The sequence below is a fragment of the Astatotilapia calliptera genome, chromosome 5 (assembly GCF_964374335.1).
Source record: "Astatotilapia calliptera chromosome 5, fAstCal68.1, whole genome shotgun sequence".
NCBI classification, from domain to species: Eukaryota; Metazoa; Chordata; class Actinopteri; order Cichliformes; family Cichlidae; genus Astatotilapia; species Astatotilapia calliptera.
In genome coordinates, this window is record NC_137426.1 from 39,160,362 (window position 1) to 39,178,940 (window position 18,579).

At 39.4% G+C, this 18,579-nt stretch overlaps 3 protein-coding genes and 1 long non-coding RNA gene across 9 annotated transcripts; 3 read left to right on the plus strand and 1 right to left on the minus strand.

Moving 5' to 3' along the window:
- Positions 1-917: 917 nt before the first annotated feature.
- LOC113023085 (acidic mammalian chitinase-like) lies at positions 918-6,181 on the plus strand. Of its 2 annotated transcripts, XM_080301485.1 has the most exons (12): positions 918-973; positions 1,269-1,334; positions 1,682-1,711; positions 1,801-2,005; positions 2,295-2,351; positions 2,450-2,615; positions 3,396-3,520; positions 3,761-3,884; positions 4,011-4,193; positions 4,576-4,692; positions 4,799-4,925; positions 5,788-6,181. In XM_080301485.1, the coding sequence occupies exons 2-12, from the start codon at positions 1,316-1,318 to the stop codon at positions 5,994-5,996; spliced, it is 1,362 nt and encodes a 453-aa protein (XP_080157611.1). In that variant the 5' UTR covers positions 918-973; positions 1,269-1,315; the 3' UTR covers positions 5,997-6,181. The 2 variants fall into 2 exon arrangements, with proteins under 2 accessions (XP_080157611.1, XP_026024961.2); XM_026169176.2 differs by lacking the exon at positions 918-973 and having other exon boundaries at positions 1,232-1,334.
- A 2,058-nt stretch (positions 6,182-8,239) lies between these two features.
- Positions 8,240-10,625, minus strand: LOC113018135 (uncharacterized). Of its 4 annotated transcripts, XM_026161195.2 has the most exons (6): positions 10,456-10,586; positions 9,995-10,072; positions 9,756-9,880; positions 9,383-9,482; positions 9,168-9,277; positions 8,240-8,935 (listed from the first exon to the last, which is right to left on the minus strand). In XM_026161195.2, the coding sequence occupies exons 2-6, from the start codon at positions 10,005-10,007 to the stop codon at positions 8,627-8,629; spliced, it is 657 nt and encodes a 218-aa protein (XP_026016980.2). In that variant the 5' UTR covers positions 10,008-10,072; positions 10,456-10,586; the 3' UTR covers positions 8,240-8,626. The 4 variants fall into 4 exon arrangements, 2 of the variants coding, with proteins under 2 accessions (XP_026016980.2, XP_026016979.2); XM_026161194.2 differs by lacking the exon at positions 9,995-10,072 and having other exon boundaries at positions 10,456-10,588; XR_013909085.1 differs by lacking the exons at positions 9,383-9,482; positions 9,995-10,072 and having other exon boundaries at positions 10,456-10,625.
- Positions 10,626-10,957: 332 nt separating this feature from the next.
- LOC145428762 (uncharacterized) lies at positions 10,958-12,564 on the plus strand. The gene is made up of 2 exons (XR_013909087.1): positions 10,958-11,097; positions 12,009-12,564. It is a non-coding gene; the product is annotated as an uncharacterized LOC145428762 (long non-coding RNA).
- Positions 12,565-12,924: 360 nt separating this feature from the next.
- On the plus strand, positions 12,925-16,205 carry LOC113023090 (uncharacterized). 2 transcript variants are annotated; one of them, XM_080301487.1, is made up of 4 exons: positions 12,925-14,643; positions 14,924-15,206; positions 15,372-15,679; positions 15,785-16,205. In XM_080301487.1, exons 1-4 carry the CDS (start codon positions 14,414-14,416, stop codon positions 16,038-16,040), a joined length of 1,077 nt encoding a protein of 358 aa, XP_080157613.1. In that variant the 5' UTR covers positions 12,925-14,413; the 3' UTR covers positions 16,041-16,205. The 2 variants fall into 2 exon arrangements, with proteins under 2 accessions (XP_080157613.1, XP_080157612.1); XM_080301486.1 differs by having other exon boundaries at positions 12,932-14,643; positions 15,372-16,205.
- Positions 16,206-18,579: the final 2,374 nt, after the last annotated feature.

An 18,579-nucleotide genomic window follows, 5' to 3' on the forward strand; every position in this document is an offset into this window, starting at 1 on the left:
ACAGGGTCTTTCCCTGGTTTTAGCAAGAGACTAATATTTGCAGAGTTCATATTTGTTGGTAGTCTGCCATTTTCCATGAATTCCTGCTACATCATGTGGGATACTGGTGGCAGAATTGTCCAGAGTTATTTGTAGAATTCTGCTGGAAAGCCGTCTGGACCTGGAGCCTTATTACTGGGCATACTTATCAGGGCTTCCTGGAGTTCACCTGGTGTCAGTGGGGACTCCAGTGCCATTACTTGACTGTCTAGTCATTTTGGAAGAGTTACGTTTTTCAAGAAAATGATTAATTTCATTTTTAGATGGATTTATTTGTGGTGAATATAAAGTTTCATAGAAATCCCTGAAAATGTTCATTCTTCCAGGGTCGTATATTGTGTCACTGTTGGTCTCTGTTTTAAATTAAATCAGCTTTCAGCTTTAATTCAAAGGATTTAAAATGGTGCTGCATTAACTTACAGCCATTTTATACACAGTCCCACATTTTTAGAAATGTGCCCAGTACTAAATTAATATAATTATATAAGGATATAAGAGTTTTTAAATACTTGGCTTTGCATTCTGACTTTAATCTACAGCCAATGAACATTCTGCACACACTGCATCATTACAGTTGATCTCAACCTAACAGCTGGGAAAGGTTTCAGCACCCAGACAAACCTGAAGTGGTTAACCAGAAGAAAATGTATGGCTGGATAATTTGCTGTTATTAATTAATAGATACAGTACTGATTATGCTTATCATTGCAATGTCAGCTATTGATCTGATAGCTCATTTCCAAGTCAAATTATTGATTGGGTTTACCATGTCTTACCTGGAAGGGGGGTTATTAGGCACGTCACCTAGAGTCCCACCATCCTGAATCTTTATCACTTGCACTTTGATACTTTCTATTAGTCATGAATGAGTAAGATATAAATCTGTCCAACTCCATCAAGCTCTGAAGTCTGCTCCAGTGTGCCTTGCTGGAAGGTAATGAGATCGATGAGTTCAGTCGGGTTCTGATTTGTGTTGTACACAGCTAGTATTTTGCTGCAACTGGGAATATTGTTTGTACATTGTAGTGCACATACTAGCAACTACACATAAGCCTCAAATTAAGGATTCAGTTAGTTTTTAGATTTTTTGTTGTGTTGTTTTAACAATCTGTAAAATTTCACTCAGGTAATGTTCATCTGACTAATTAAGGAGCAATTGTAGTTGAAGCTCTGATTTTGTGACTCGTGTAGGATGAACTATCTAATGACACTGATTTATAATTACTCAGAAGCTCAGTTCTACAGAAGGACACCAGGGGAGTCTCCAGACCACAACATGGCAAAACTCCTTATAGGTAAATAACGTTCATTCATTCTTCCATTAATTTTTCCTTGTTAATTTATTGAGCGGTAGAGCATCGTCATTATAATACTGAGTTCATCATTATTGTTATTTTAATTACTCTGTATTTTTTCTATCCTTCTATCTTGGATAAAGATTACGTGTATTTACTAGAGATCACGGCTCAGGCGATGATTTAAGGATTTATGGTGTTTCTCAACAACAAGGCAGATGGCTGCATGGCATTTAAAACACATCAATTTACCAGCACCGGGCATCAGCTAAAATGTTAACAATCATATCTAACAACAGTAATAACAAAAGCGACGATTTTCACGTTTTCTTGTTTCCTTTTTTCAGCTCTGGGCATTCTGTGTGTTATACACATTTGTAAGTACCTGTGTTCATTGACCGAGTCTTGCCACCATGATCAACGTTTCAGAATAAACCCAACGAGTCTTTGCTCTATCTGCCCTTAGGTTCAGCCAATAAGCTGGTGTGCCATATGACCAACTGGGCCCAGTACAGACCGAGTGCTGGCAAATTCACACCAGATAACATCGATCCCTTCCTGTGCACCCATGTCATCTATGCTCTGGCCACCATTAACAGCTTCAACCAGATCAGCCCCGTTGAGCAGAATGATGAGGAGCTGTACAGGAGCCTTAACAGCCTGAAGAATGTGTGAGTTCAGTCGTGCAATGCACCAGTATTAACCACAATTTAATATTAGCCTGCAACCACTTTTAAGCCAAAAGCCACGTTTCAGTGTTTCCATCGCAGCTTCTTTCAGCAGAGTAGCTTTTAGAAGAACATTTAAATAAGAAGGATGAGTAACCTTGAATTCTGTCACAATATTTGTAATTATTTAGAAATAATTGGGATCACAACGATGACAGCAATCTGACTGGAAGTCAGGTGTTCCTTAATTATTTAAGGTTATGTCTTTGTGTCTCCTGCTCTCTGCTAACAGCAACCCTGCACTGAAGACTCTGCTGACTGTTGGAGGAACTGTTAATGGAGTGAGCCCGTGAGTTTCACCGTCACCAGTTCTCAGATCTCATATCTACCTCTATTACTTTCATGCAGACGAGATGTCATGTTTTATATTTCCCTGCATCCCACCAGATTCATTGCTATGGTTTCCACTTCTGAGAATCGTGCACTCTTTATCAAGTCTGCCATCAGTTTCCTGCACGCCCATAACTTCGACGGGATAAACCTGGACTGGGAATATCCTGGACACAATGGTAGCCCAGAAGGTGACAAGGAGAAGTTCACTCTATTGGTCACGGTAAACACAGCTCACACTGGCCTCAAATTTTAAATGCAATGTTGAAGCTAGACTACATTGTGGCATGATGATTAGCGCTGTTAGCGGTGACAGTAGGTGTGAGTATGAGTGTGAATGGTGTCTCTGTGTTAGCCCTGTGAAAAACTGGTGACCTACGAAGAGTGTAACCTGCCTCTCACCCTGTAGCAGCAGGACCCTGAACTGAATAAGCAGGAAAAAATGAATGGATGCTGAATATCGAGTGTTTTCTCTACCACTGGATTCTTTTGGTTGGGTTAATTTCAAAAAGTTGCTTTTTGTTGAATTTTTGTTGATCACTGCATTGCAAAATTTTGTTGATGAAATGAAATAATTCTTGTAAAACAGAGCAGCCAATAATAATCAATCCATTCAGTGTCTCCATGGTCTCATATGTTAAACCTCACAAATATTAAATGAAAATAAGGTCCTGTGTGTCTTTGACCTTGAAATAACACTGCACTGGAAATCTTGTTTCTTGTGTTACATTCTGTACCCTGTGGTTGATGAAAGGATGAATGTACCCTACCGTGTTTTCTTTCATTTTGCCTCTGTCACCATTCTTTTTCCTAACAGTTTACAATATACATTACTTTACTTATACATTACTGTATTTATGTAACAACTGACACCTTTTCTTCACAAAACCCAAAAAACCCTTTATCATAACAGTGCATTGCTTTGAGAATAATCATTCTTCACTGTTGTAATCAGAATTTTCTCTGACTGGCTCTGCGTTGCTTTTGCCCTTTCCCCCTATAGGAGCTTGTAAAAGCATTCGAGGCTGATGCCATAGAAAACAAGAGAACTCAGCTGCTGCTATCGGCCAATGCTGCTGCAATTCCTCAGACTGTTGATAGAGCATATGAGGTCGCCAAGATTGCACCGTAAGCTTGATTTCAGCATTTGTACATATTTTCAGGAAAGTAAGGAATCCCCCCAAAAATTTTCACCATTACTGAACTTTAGCATTAGCAAATAACTCATTAGTATTAATTATTAGTGTTCCTTATTTCAAATGACACAGAGCCCAATTTTACATGTATTGTGTGACCACAAAGGTCCCATATGGTCTGTGTCTTTCACAAATGAACAAATGTATTGAACAAAAATTTCCAACCCAACAGACACTTTGACTTTATCAACATCATGACCTATGACTACCATGGTCACTGGGATCCAGTAACTGGACACAACAGCCCACTGTATGAGAGCGCTGTGGACTCTGGCATACAACTTCATTACAACATAGTAAGAACCACACTATCACATCTACATCTGTCCTCGCTTTCTTCTTCAGATAAAGGTTATCCAATCAAATGTAACATAACAAGTTTAACACAAGCTTTATGCAATGTTCGTCTCCCTGTTTTGTAGAACTCCTCTATAGCCCACTGGGTCTCTCTGGGAGCACCATCTGAAAAGCTGCTGCTAGGTTTCCCTACTTATGGAAGGACCTTCCGTCTTAGCGGTGGGGCAAATGGCCTGGGAGCACCAGCCAATGGGCCCGCAGGTGCTGGACCCTACACTCGCACTGAAGGTTTCTGGGCCTTCTATGAGGTACAATAACACATTCATAAAAAGCTCAAGTTTGTTTGTGCTGTAAGTCACCTATTACTCCATGATTGGTGGCTGTAGCTCAGGAAGTAGAGGAGGTCATCTATTAATTGGAAGCTCTGTGTTTTGATCCCTGGCTGGTCCAGTATCCTTAGGCAAGGTATTGAAGCCCATGTTGCTCTCCAATGTGTTCATCAAAGTGTGAATGTTAGATAGAAAGCATTTAGGTGTGGAAAAGGTGCTTGTATGAATGCATGTTTCATAAATCCCTGTGAGTGCTCAAGTAGAGTAGAAAAGCCCTATGCAAGAACCTCTTCACCTACCATTAATCCACTTAAGAAGGAAAATGTCAGTCCAAAAGCCTGTGTTGTTTCTGGGTTACCAGATCTGTGACTTCACTAATACTGCTACTCTTGGATGGATCTCTGAGCAAGAGGTTCCATATGCCACCTATGGGAGTTCCTGGTTGGGCTATGATGACCAGCGCAGCTATTCTTCCAAGGTAAACAGGTTTGATATGCCTCAAATAAGACAAGTTCTTGCATTTGTTCTGTTCTATTGAATTGTGCCCACTTTTATTATAATCAGTTTTGTTGGCTGTCCTGCAGGTCCAGTGGCTGACTGCCCACAATTTGGGAGGTGCTCATGTGTGGACTATGGATATGGATGACTTCAGTGGATCTTTCTGCTCAGCTGGAGATTATCCTCTCATCAACCACCTCAGGATTTCAATGGGTAAGTGGTGTAATTCAGCTAACTCAGCGTTTATAAAATACAATAGAATACAACACAACTTTATTTATATAGCAGATGTAAAACCAAAGGTACACCAAAGTGCTTCACAACAAGGTTAAAACATAACAGATAACAGGGTACAAATAAATTAACAAGTGAGAAATGCTAGTTAAACAATCAATACAGATAAAACAGGAAATAAAGCATCTCAGCGTAATCTAGTGGATAAAATCACTGAGAATTCGTAAATGTAAGGTGGGGGTTTTAGGGGGTCCAAGAGTATCAGCAAATTGGCCCCGGGGAATATGGTTATTAAACTACACTGTTTCTGTTTTCTTCTCATTTAATATAAGAGTTATCAGAGAGCCAGTCTTGGACCTCTCTCAAGCACTCTAGCAGACAGTGTACTGGCGACGAAATGTCATCAGACAGTCGAAAGTAAATTTGAATATGGTCAGCATAAAAGTGAAAGGAGATATTATACTTCTCGAAGATAGAGAAGATAGAGCACATACAATGAAAACAACATAGGGCCCAACACAGATCCCTGGGGCACACCACAGGGAAGCAACAGAGGAAAAGAAGCAGTGACGGAGTAGGACCTATCCGATAGATACGATCTAAACCAGTTAAAGGCACTACCCCTTATGCCTACTGTATGTTCAAGCCTCATTAGGAGGATATTATGGTCCAGCGTAACAAAGGCAGATGTCAAGTCCAATAAAACTAAGACCGTAGAACACCCTGAGTCAGCAAATAAAAGAAGGTCATTAAGGACTCTCAGCAGAAAGAAACAAAAGAATAAAAACAAAAGTTTGGTCACTTTCTGCATATAACCTTTTTTCAATTTCCTGTGATACAGGCTTTGGTCCAAAACCTACCACTACACCACGCCCTACCACAACTAAGGATCCTGCTGCTGACTTCTGCCGTGGCCGTCCTGATGGGTTGTATGAAAACCCAGCTGACAAAACCACCTACTTCCAGTGCTTCCAAGGAAACACCTACCTGCACCATTGCCAGCCTGGTCTCATCTACTGGGACTCCTGCAAGTGCTGCAACTGGCCCTGAGCCACAGAAGCATGAATTAGAGAACAAAAGTTCAACAATACAAAACAGTCAATTATGGTTCAGTAAAATCTTGCCACAACTGAAACTGATAAACATCACTGTCCTGAGTGAGAGCAGAAACAGAAAGCATTGCATTTGACTCAATATTTTCTTGACAAAAATAAACTAAATCAATTCATAACGTGTTCCAGTGATTGGCTTGAATATTTGTCTTTGATGTGCTTCATAGAAAAAAAATAGACAAAAACAAAAGAAACTCATATACATGATTAAATATTTTTAAAACTGTGCCTTACTACATTATATGTAATTGAGCTGCTCTAATTTTAAGTGACAATTATTGCTATGTTTTCATTTTGTGAACTGATTAATAATAATAATAATAATAATAATAATAATAACTTTATTTATAAAGCACTTTCAAACAAAGTGCTGTACAACTGTTTAAAACTAAAGAGATAAAAAATAAATAAATAATAAAAAGCGATACATAGCAATACACGTAAAAGACACAACACAAGTTAAAAACAGTAAGAATTTAAAAACTAAAAGCCAGGAATTAAGACTTGTAAGATAAAGTGAACAAATGTGTCTTCAGCTTAGTTTTAAAAACCTCCACGGAGCATGCCTGCCTAACATCTTGAGGGAGGTTGTTCCACAGAAACGGGGCACGAAAAGAAAAAGCACGCTCTCCAATTGTCTTTTTTCTGGCTCTAGGAACCTTTAGAAGGCCAGAGTCCTGAGATCGGAGAGCACGGGATGGAACGTAAAGATGTAAAAGGTCGGAGAGGTATGAAGGTGCCAATCCGTTTAAAGCCTTGTAGGTGAGCAGCAGGACCTTAAAATCTGCTCGAACCTGACAAGGTAGCCAATGCAGAGATCTCAGAACAGGGCTAATGTGCTCAAATTTCCCAGTTCTTGTTAAAATGCGAGCAGCTGCATTTTGCACCATCTGTAGACCTCTAAAACTTTTCTTTGGTAGCCCAGAAAGAAGAGCATTGCAATAATCAATACGGGAAGACACAAATGCATGGACAAGAACCTCTGCAGTGTTGCTTGACAAAACTTGTCTGGCTATGTTCCTCAAATGATAAAAGGCGGTCTTTGTTATCTCTATTACATGAGATTTAAAACGAGAGCACCATGTCAAACCACACGCCCAAGGTTTTTACCTTGTCCCTACAATTTATGACACTGTCATCAATTCTCAAGATTAAATTTTGGGACAAGTGCTGAAATTTGTGTGGCCCAATGACCATCAACTCTGTCTTATCATTATTTAGGAGCAAGAAATTATCCGATAACCAGCCCTTAATTGCAGATAGACAAGATTCTAGTTTAGAGACTTCAGCACAATTTCCAATGGTTAAAGGAACATAAAGCTGCAGGTCATCAGCGTAACAATGAAAGGTTACATTAAAAGAACGTAATAGAACACCAAGAGGCAGCAGGTACATAGAAAACAGCAATGGTCCAAGTACAGAGCCCTGACGGACCCCATGCCTCACTGCACAGGTCTCAAAGAGATCATTTTTAAAACTAACAGTCTGAGACCTCCCAGACAGGTAAGATCTCAGCCATGATAAAACATTTCCTGTAATTCCAATAAAATGTTCAAGCCTATCTAATAAAATGCAGTGATCCACAGTGTCAAACGCAGCACTTAGATCCAGCAGTAATAAAACTGAAGTGCGATCATTGTCTGCACACTGCAAAAACAGCTATACTTGAAACAAGCCAAATATTCTTAAATCTGACAATTTTTTCTTGTTTTGAGCAAAAAAATCTGCCAATGGGGTAAGCAAAACTTGCTTGACTAGAATTCTTAAAACTAGCAAATTAATCTAACTGCCATATGCCTTTTAACTAGACAAAATTGTCTAAAATGTATGCTTATTTGAAGAAAATGTGACTTATTATAAGTAAAAGACACTTTGATATTTAGAAAATCTGCACCTAAAATGAGTATTATGCTTTCTTGAACAAGCTGTTTTCAAGAATTATTTGCTTACTTTAAGATTCTACACCTTAATTTAGATTTTTCACATTAAAAAAAACACCTTACTATAGGACAAATTTTCTTAAAACTGAATTGTTTCTTTCTTGATTGAGCTAACTATAAGAATTATGTTTCGACTCTGAGAACAATAATCAGCAAAAATTCCTGAGAATAAGACACCATCTCTTCAAAAAGCTACTAAAAATAAGGGAATTCATCTTAAATTAAGACAGCAAAAGCACTCTTAGATTTTGCGCTTTTATTGACACAGCAATGGGTCAGTAACTCACTGAGGTCTGTTCCAGGAGAATCATGCCTAAAATTATACATTTCAGCAGGGTACTGTGTAACATGGCCAATATAAGAAGTGCATATTCCAGATACTCTTAAAATGAATAATAACAGTATAACACACTCATGGCTGGTATCAAAAATAAATTTTGCTGAAGCTTAAAACAATCACTATTTCAAATCCTATATTACATAACATTTTAGAAGAACAAGTTTAACGACCACACAAACAAACATGTGTTTTACATTTGAACAACTTTTCTATAGAAAAAAAAAACAACCTCACTGACTAACACTGAGTCTGATAAACAAGGCAGATGGAGTCTGTCATCTGGGAGACTCACTCAATGAATGACTTCCACTCACCAAGCGCCTTCTTGTAAGAGGGGGTTGAATCTCGGTCATGGATGGAGTCTTTGAGTATTTCAGTTTGCAATACAGACAGCAGCGTGGAAATGCACTTTGGATATGTGAGGTGGAGGGCATAGTAATATGCCATCAGATAGAGCAGTCCCTCATTAAGATCCTTCCGGTCAAAAGTGCTCACCGGTGTGGTTCCAACAGCTATCATGCAGTTGCCTTCAGAGACAAGCAGAACTGGACAACCCAGGGGTCGCTGACGCAGGTAGCCTTCAGGGTCTTCTGAAGTCTACATGACAGAAAAAAGGAGTATTAGAACAAGACTGTAAGAAACACAATTTTTGAGTTGCATTACAGTTTAAAATAGATCAACTTTTTTTGTAGGTTTTATTAACATCAACATGTTATGGGGATCTGAACTTTAAGAATATTTGACTGACTCCACAGTAAAATATATAAAATGAAAACATGAGTAACTGCAAAATTCAACAATATATACACATAGAATATTGCAGCCTTACCTTTAGGACATGGAAAAAAGCCTCACTACAGATGCCCAGCTTCTTAGGTGGTACTGTGCTGGAAGGGAAAAGCATGGGAAGGGCTCTGAACACAGCTGCTGCATGTTCCACTGGTTTGAAAAAAGAAAAATAAGACAGGGCAACACCATTAAACATTGCAAATAATGTAATCTGCAAAGCATAAATGTAGACAAATCAAGATACTGTAGCATTACCTCCATCCAAAGTTTTTGGATGGAGGTAAGTGCTGGGTTCCTCTCTGAAGAAGTCACCATCTCCAGTAGTTGTTAGCGTTTTTTCAGCAGCAGTCTTGTTCTAAAATAGTGTACATAGGGCTAATTTCACATAAAATTGCACAAGAACTTTAGGTCTCTAAATATGAAAGATAGTACAACAAAATATCAGTAAAGTGTTGAACAATAAAAAATATGTATATTTAATAAATGTGTAGGCCACTTGATTTAAATCAAAACTAAAGAAGATTCTACTGTCTATCTGTTAAGTGAGTATTGGTGGAATTATTTGAAACTGCATAAAACAAGCTGGTGTGTTCTCAGTTTTGTCACACAGCGATAGGACAGAACTTACTTCTTCACATTTGTGCACTGCAAGCCATAGAGCCCGACGCCTGAGGCAATGTTCAGGACCAGGAAACAGATCTTTGATGTCATCTCGTGAAAGTGATGAGAGCAGGTCTTCTCCAACATTTGCTTCTGCAATACGAGTTTCCAATTATCACTACATTGCATCATCCTCATGTGCAAGCCAGCTGACAGCTTTGCTTGGGTAACAGACAGGATACATAGGAAACATAATTTAATATTTACCATTTAAAACCATGACTCTATTCCATTATTCTCCCTCCTCACTGCTCCACAGGTTCTAAATTACCTTCCTCCTATTGACTGGTAAAAGTAATATATTTGTGATACATCAATTAAATGCATGTATACATATAAATGTATTTTTTTTTTTTTGCTTCCTGGGCTAAAGTATATAATGAAATAACTTCACTAATAGAAATTTGAAACTCCCACAATTTCTGTAAAACTGGCATTAACTTATGGCACTTTGCACACTTGTTGAATAAATTCACAGACACTGAAACTAATAACTGGACATGAATTCTTTCATAACTTTCTGCACTAGCATATTTAAAAATGCTAATGCAACTAAGCTAACCGCACAGCTAAGCTAAGCTAACAACCGGGTATAGCCTGCCATGCTAGCGACTTAACATGCAACATACCAGAACACAAAACATAGAAAAAACAAAACAGTCACATACCTTTCAGGTTGGCAATTGTTATTTCGTCCAGTTTTTCCATAGCGTGCCTTAATTTCTTCACACTGTACCAACTGTATCGCATCTACACCCAGACCCCAAAATCCTGCAATCCAACCGCTTAGGCACGGAGCTAGAGGCGGGAAGGTGGGCTGTACCAACTCAGGAGTATGGGGTTGTGTATGGAAATGGTTTAGTTCGCTCTTTTATACCTATAAAATGAGATATATTTAAATATTTGACTATTTAGTTAGATTATGTTCTGTAAATACTGACGTGTGGGTGCTGTTACTTACTACAGCTGTTATAAGGCACTGAATTAGGATAGCCATTCCTACCCCATAATGGAATAATCCTGGTTATCTTGACTTTATGGGAAAAGTAGTTCACAGACCAGTAAAACAAAATGATTTGGCGCTGTGTTATCTACATCGTTTTTGTGGGTCTGACCCTCAAATCCCTACTGAGTCATATTAATTCTGCACATAGCCATAGTCCAGATTTCCGTGAAGATTGTGGCATAGATGGATGTGTCAAAGAATATCGTGTTTACAGCTAATTTTGGTATCACATTCTTCGAACACACTCCGACCACCTTGCCAATGGACGATGCAGCGGATCGATTAGGACACAAAAATCTGTAAGGTGAGACTGACTATATACTTTAATATCTTTGAAAATAATCATATAAAATATTCATGTTAGATGTCTACTTGTTTTTACAGCTTAACAGTAGATATGTTAATGCTTATTCCTTATAATCCACAACAATGCTATCTATTTATAAAGAATATTCTGATAGTGTTTAATTTCTTCTACTAGAGAAAACAACATTTTGTATTTTTTTAAACTTTTGTTTTAAATAAACCGATTGTCATGGTCCGCAGTCTCCTTGGTTGTTTGTGTTTATTAATATTCATTGTGTCAGTTAGTTTCCTAGTTATTTGTTAATTATTTCCAGTGTTTAGGTGTTCTCTGTACCTCCCTTGTCTTCAGTGTATTGTCCCTGGTTCGATATTCGTGTTTATTCCTGTTTTACTTTGATAGTCCCTGCCCTGCATCGGTGTATTCTGTTTTGCTTCCTCCTGGTCTCTTCTCATCTGATTAGTGTCAGCTGTGTTTCGTGCCTGTCTGCCAATTCCTCGTTTCCTTTTGTGTGTGTATATTTAGTGTGTTCTTTGTCGGATCGTCTGTATTCTCTCCTGTGTTATCATCTGTGTTCCCTCCCTGATGTTTTCATGTCTTATGTTCCTTGTTCAAGGTTGTAAGGTTTTTGCAACATTTTCCATGTTTCCTGTGTTCTTTAGTTTAGCTTTCCCATTTTAGGTTTTTGAGGATTTTTCAAGGCTTTTAAACTACAGTTAAGCTGCCAAATAGCAATGAGCATTAAATGAATATCCATTTATTAAACTCAGCTTGAAAACATGCATATTTTAGAGTAAATTATAAAATGCAGTATATTTCTGACATTAAATTTTTTTAGAAATTATCAGTGTACCTTGTATTTAATTTCCTTATCCGCAACTAGTCAATTAATCAACCAATCTCAATTGCAGTTCTAGGAGGGAACCCTCATCAGCAGTGAACAGAAATCTGAGTAACATGTGGGCATACAGGACTGATTCAGTGGTGGAAAGCCAGCCAACAATGATATGATATGAGATTCCATTCCATATTACAGTTTCACACACAAAGATATGACATGTGCGGTCATGAAATATTACCTGGGTGATGTAATTGGACTACACGTGAGCTCAACATATGTTTTATAAAAGGTACACTGCTTTACATGCATGAACTGTATTTTCAGGTTATTGTTTTGGACAGTTTTGTGACAATTTTTAAAATGAAGTTGTTGTTTTCCTATCAATTCTGACAGTTGAATGCGATTTTAGCATTGCCATAGTATAGATATACTGATGCTGATCTATTATTCTGTTTGACATGGCCTAAAGTGAATGAGTTGTGCTGTTTCTGTTTTTCAAATGGGCCTGTATTTCATGTTTACCATGTGCTTTTAGTTCCTGCCTTTGTTCATATACTGCATATTGTGTCAAACTTGACAGCAATTATATTAAACTTTAGTGTCAATAAATACATTTCTTAAACTGAGCAGCTGTTTAAATGCCCTTACTCTTGAAATGAGAAAAATAATCTTATTTTTATTCTGGAAATTCAACCAAACCATTGTCATGCCTTGTAACTGGTAAATAAAGCTCAAGATGAGCTGAAATATCCTTTTAAGGAAAAGTTAGACATATTTTCCTAGAATAAGCTTTATTTTCTTGTCCAAAACTTGCTTGTTAAGAATATATTTTCTTTTTAGGCAAAAAATAAGAAAAAATGTCCATAAACAAGGTTTTTTTTACTTTCTTGAAAATCGTTTTTTGCAGTGCATTAACCAGCAGATCATTTACCACTTTTACTAAAGCTGTTTCTGTGGAGTGATTTGGTTTAAAAGCAGACTGAAATGCTTCAAACAGATTGCTTGTTGACAAATGCTCAGTGAGCTGCTTAAAAACCACTTTTTCAAAGATTTTAGAAAAAAAAGACAGATGTGAGATGGGTCTATAGTTTGCAACCATATCAACATCCAGTCCAGGCTTTTTCAAGATCGGCACGACCACAGCTGATTTAAAACATTCAGGAAAGACTCCAGTCGTCACTGAAGTATTTAAAAGAAACAGACTGTAGGGTCCTAATGCTGACCACAGTTCCTTTATAACCCAGGCTGGTAGAGGATCCAAAGAACAGGTTGTACATCGAGCTGCTTTTACAACCTTAGTTAATCCATACAGGGAAATGACCTCGAAGTCAGAAAATAGTTTATCAGCACCAACAGGCAAAGCAGCCGAGTAGTCTAATGAAAAGCTTTAGGAGGGAGTAATCTGATTCCTAAGTGTTTCAGCCCTGTCTCTGAAAAACATAAGAAAGTCATGAGCTGTCAAATTTGAACAGCAGAGAGTTGAGTTACTTTCTGTTGCGACACTGTGTTGAAAAGGAGTTTTGAGTTATGTTTATGACTCATGATAAGATTTGAGAAATAATTTGCTTTCGCTGCCGACATCGCTGATTGAAGAGAAGACAGTGAGTCCTTCCAAGCCTGGAGAAATACTTCTAGTCTGGAAGATCTCCAGTGATGCTCTGCTTTTCTACAATTTCTTCTCAAGTTCAGGAGCTCCTCATTTAGCCAAGGCATAGGGTTCCTTTGTTGACATTTCGACTTCTTTATGGGAGCAACAGAGTCCAGTAATTCAAGAAGTGTATTATTAAGGTTCACAGTCAAGGTGTCTACACATAACTTCTGGGTATAAATAGGGTCCAACACATCAGGTAGATGTAATTTACAGTTTTTCTCAGTCGCTTTGGTGCATTTCTCACAACAGAATTAAACATTGCACAACAGTTAGTTCAACCACCACAACATGTAGTCGTTTTGGCACAACCCTGTGGCGGTTTCACGTTCACTGCGTCCAAAGGCAAATGCCTTTGGACATGAAGCAGTTGAGTGAGTACAAATATCTAAAGAATGGTCACGTTTGACTTCCTATTCATCACTATCTCCTTTCTTTCATCATGAATGTCACAATTATTCATACTTGTACCGGCTGAATAGTCATTGTCCTTACAACTAATAGTCTTCATTGCATTGCTTGTGTCAGTGCACTCAAAATTGCTGAACAGCTTGTCAAACGATTCATACACCCATTTTGAAAACCCTATTTTGGAGGAGTTCCCATGAAAATCTCCATAAACTACATGTCTCAGGTGAACCTTATCTCACACTAATGAAAATTGGTGTGTGTCACTCCTACTTGCAACCAATGAAAAGCCTCTCCTACCCAGTCACAGGTGAACCGCGGCACAGCATCCCCCACTCCACAAGTACATATATACTGTAATGTAAACCAACACACAGGATTGGCATGAGGTGCATACTGAATCTACAAAACAGCAGAACATGGAACGTCAGCCTCGTGGAAGAGGAGTGAGGATCGGTGGAGGACGAGGACAAAACCGGGTGAGAAGAGGCCAACCACATAGACACGTTCCTGACGAAATCAGGGCAACACTTGTGGATCATGTGATAAACCATGGCCTCACAATGGCCGAGGCTGGTCGAAGGGTGCAGCCAAATGTTGGGAGAACTACTGTAAGTTCTATCATCCAGACATTTCGTCGGGAAAACAGGTGAGCACACCGTAATCTAGTTACAGTATGCAGCACAAACTAATTTGCTCTGCACTTTCATAGTCATACAGGAGACTTGCATTAGGACATGACCTTACAGATCCTTACACATAGACGTACTGTAACTGAAGCGCAGACTTGGCCCAGGTGTGGCATAGTGTGCTGTGGTACAATACAGTAATGCTGTAAAGAAAGGAGTTTAGAATGATAGTCCTGTGACAATCACTGTAAGCATGTTTGCGCTTACATGTGTGTGTTTTCCCATCTGCATCTCAAAAAGGACTGCCAGACAACCTAGAGGAGGTGGAAGAGGTCCACTTATGACTCCGCAGCAAGAGGAAAGAATTTGTGCAATGGTGGCTGCAAACAACGCTTTGAGACTGAGAGAAATACAAAGAACTGTCGTAAACGATGACACCATCTTCGGAAATATTCAGTCAATATCAATTTCCACCATAGACAGAGTCCTCAGACGGAATGAAATGTCCATGAAGCAATTGTACAGAGTGCCATTTGAACGGAACAGTGATCGAGTGAAGGAGCTCCGTCACCAGTATGTACAGGTAACACATGTTCGCATATGTACCTCTGTTCACTGTAACAGTTTAGGCCATGTACTCAACCTACATTTATGCATGTTACTGTAATCCTATGTACAATTCCAACTGTACAATCTGTTCTGCCAAATGCACCATTACAGACCTGTCTGATTCTCATCCTTTGTAAAGCATATCCTGGAGTTGGAGGCCAGGGAACCCCTGCACATGTTTGTATATCTTGACGAAGCGGGATTCAATCTCGCAAAAGGCAGACGGCGTGGACGGAATCACATTGGAGAAAGAGCCACCATTGATGTCCCAGGCCAACGAGGAGGGAATATTACAATGTGTGCCGCAATCTCAGAGAATGGTGTTCACACCCATATTCCTCGTATTGGTGCATACAATTCACAACACCTGTTGGCTTTTCTGGATGCTCTTCATAGGGACCTGATCCCACAAAATGGAAGGGATGATCCTGGTGACAATCGGACAATGTATGTAGTGGTTTGGGATAATGTAAGCTTCCATCACTCTGCTGTAGTCAGGCAGTGGTTTGCAGCACACGACAGGATGCTTATGGAGTTTCTTCCTCCTTACAGTCCATTCCTGAATCCAATTGAGGAGTTTTTCTCTTCCTGGAGGTGGAAGGTATATGACAGGCATCCACATACCCAAATGACCCTGCTAGCAGCTATGGATGCAGCTTGTGATGACATCACAGCAGAGTCCTGCAGAGGGTGGATTCGACACTCCAGAAGATACTTTCCCCGATGCATCGATAGAGCTGACATACGCTGTGATGTTGATGCAAATATGTGGGCAGACAGACGGGAGCGTCTAGATATCAATGATTGATATGCAGCAGTGTCTGTTTTTCAGTTTGTTTTTTTTGAGTCGTAACTACTGCAGTGAGGTTTACTGTCTAGGTGAGTTTGTTTGCTGTAAAATGTTTGATTTACTGTATTTCCCCAGTTTGCACAATGCTGTGAACAGTTTCAATTAAATATTATCAAGAGTGCATATGGAGTGTCTTGATTGTCCTTTACAATTTATGGTTTTCAACATGCCATGCATGCGGTCCGGACTTGACATGTCATTGGGAAGCACCTACAAAGACATCCGTCACAATGGGAACATGTTCAGACCATGTGATTTTGTGACCAAAGGTGCTGGTCTAATGACTTGTAATTGTGACAGCCCTGACACTTTGTTTGGTATCAGTACTTGCTTTTGATGAATGTATTGTCTGTTTTGCTCAAGGGATTTGTTGTTGATGCATTGACAACTTATTTTGGACACCTGACTTTTCTTTTTGATGGAGTGACTCACTTTTGCAAGTTATCCACCATGTTTTGCAGTTTGCACTAATTGTTTTGAGAAGTGCCTTAGTAGTGGTGGAGAGTTCAATTCTGTTGTGAGAAATGCACCAAAGCGACTGAGAAAAACTGTAACTCCAAGCAATGCTTCGGGGCTAATATAACGAGATGATCTGAGGGGCAATCTTGCCCTTGCAGAAGCTGGAGATTTAGGGATTAAAATATCAAATAAAATTGCTGAGTGGTCTAAGATAGGTAAAACACAATTTTCAGTCATTGATACATTCAGTCCGTAACCCAAGACAAGGTCTAGGGTGTGGCCCTTACATGTTGGCCCAGACACAAATTGTGTGAAGTTTAAGGAATCAATTACATTTAAGAAATCTTTGACCAGGGGTTTATCCTCACAACATAGATGAATATTAAAGTCCCCCACTATAAGAATCCTTTCGTAGTGAGCTATAAAACATGTCAAGAAGTCTGAAAATTACGAAGTAAACAAGTCATTATATTTAGGTGGACGATAGATGACTATAATTAGAACCACAGGACAGCTTAAAGTCAGGAGTTGGGACTCAAATGAGGTAAAAACACCAGGACTTTGTATCTGTTTGCATTTAAAACAGTCTTTGATGATAGAGGCTACCTCCCAGACAACCTGGGGGAGCTGAAAAAGCTGCCATCGGAGGGGCAAAGTTCCAGCAAGGGTGCCACTTCACCAACACGCAGCCATGTCTCAGTTAGGAGCAAGATGTCCAGCATATGAGTATCAAAAAAGTCCCGAAGAACATGAGTTTTATTTGATACAGATCTTGCATTTAAGAGAGCTAATTTAACTCTCTGTCCATCCGTGTTAGCAGGCAGTAATTGTAGGTTGTTTATATTTGCTCCACCTCCCCTCGTATCCCGTCGGCATGGCAACCAATAAAGCAGCCTCGGGTGAGTGTGCTCCGATGACGTAGGGTAAACAGGAAGAAGGCAGCGCTGTTTCAGGCCAAAATAAAGTCCTAAACAGCCAGGGTCACCGATGGTAAGAACCTGCCGCATCCGAGTTCTAACCCGAACACGCTTCCCAGAGCGTGTTCCGCACATTCGTCCACTTCTCCAGCGCTTCCGTTTCGAAGGATTCCAGGGGGGATCACGGCGATGCAGTTCCCCCGGTACCGACGCCAGAGGCGGCGGGAGTCTTCCACATCGCTCGTTAACGCTGGGAAACTTCAGCAGTGAGTCACGGATATTAAGCAGCGTCTGTCGCTCATACACCAACAAAGAGTGGGTTTTTAAAACTAGCAGAGACACCACTAAGAACACAAAACATAAATATTGCAGAACCGAGAGACAGCATGCCATGACACCCGGCGCCATCTTCTCCTCTTTACACTTTAATTGAATGAAATGGGGCAGCCCGCTTGTGTGGTTGTGTGGTAGTGAGCACCAATGCCTCACAGCAAGTAGCTCTTTGATTTACATACAGGCTGGGGTTACATATAGTGGTTAAAATAAGTATTGAAGATGTCACCAATTTTCTAAGTAGATATATTTCTAAAGGTGTTACTGACATGACATTCTCATCAGATGTTGCTACAACCCATCAAATCCACACATGCAAAGGAATCAAACCACAGATATATAAATGTATGTGTAATAACAACAAATGACACAGGGAAAAAGTGTTGAAAACATGAACAAAAGGGAGGTGCAAAAAGACCTGGAAAGACATTACCACAGCTGAAATCTATCAATATTTAGAAAGCAATCCTGACACTTAGTCCAGATTAATATTAGCTGGTTTAGTTTCAAATGATGGCCTATCAAAATGTGTCTTATTATGGTGTCACACAAAAAACCCCGCACATAATGGGTAAAGCCCATGAACTCATGCAAGACCTCCACAACATACTGATGGCATTGGTTACAGAAGAATTTAGGATATGTCTGTGAAATACTGGGATAATAATCTGGACATATGCCATAACACCCACCATGTCTGGAGGTCAAAAGGCAATGCCATATCACCGCAAAAATACCATACCAATAGTGAAGTTTGGAGGTGGGAACATCATGGTTTGGGGCTGTAT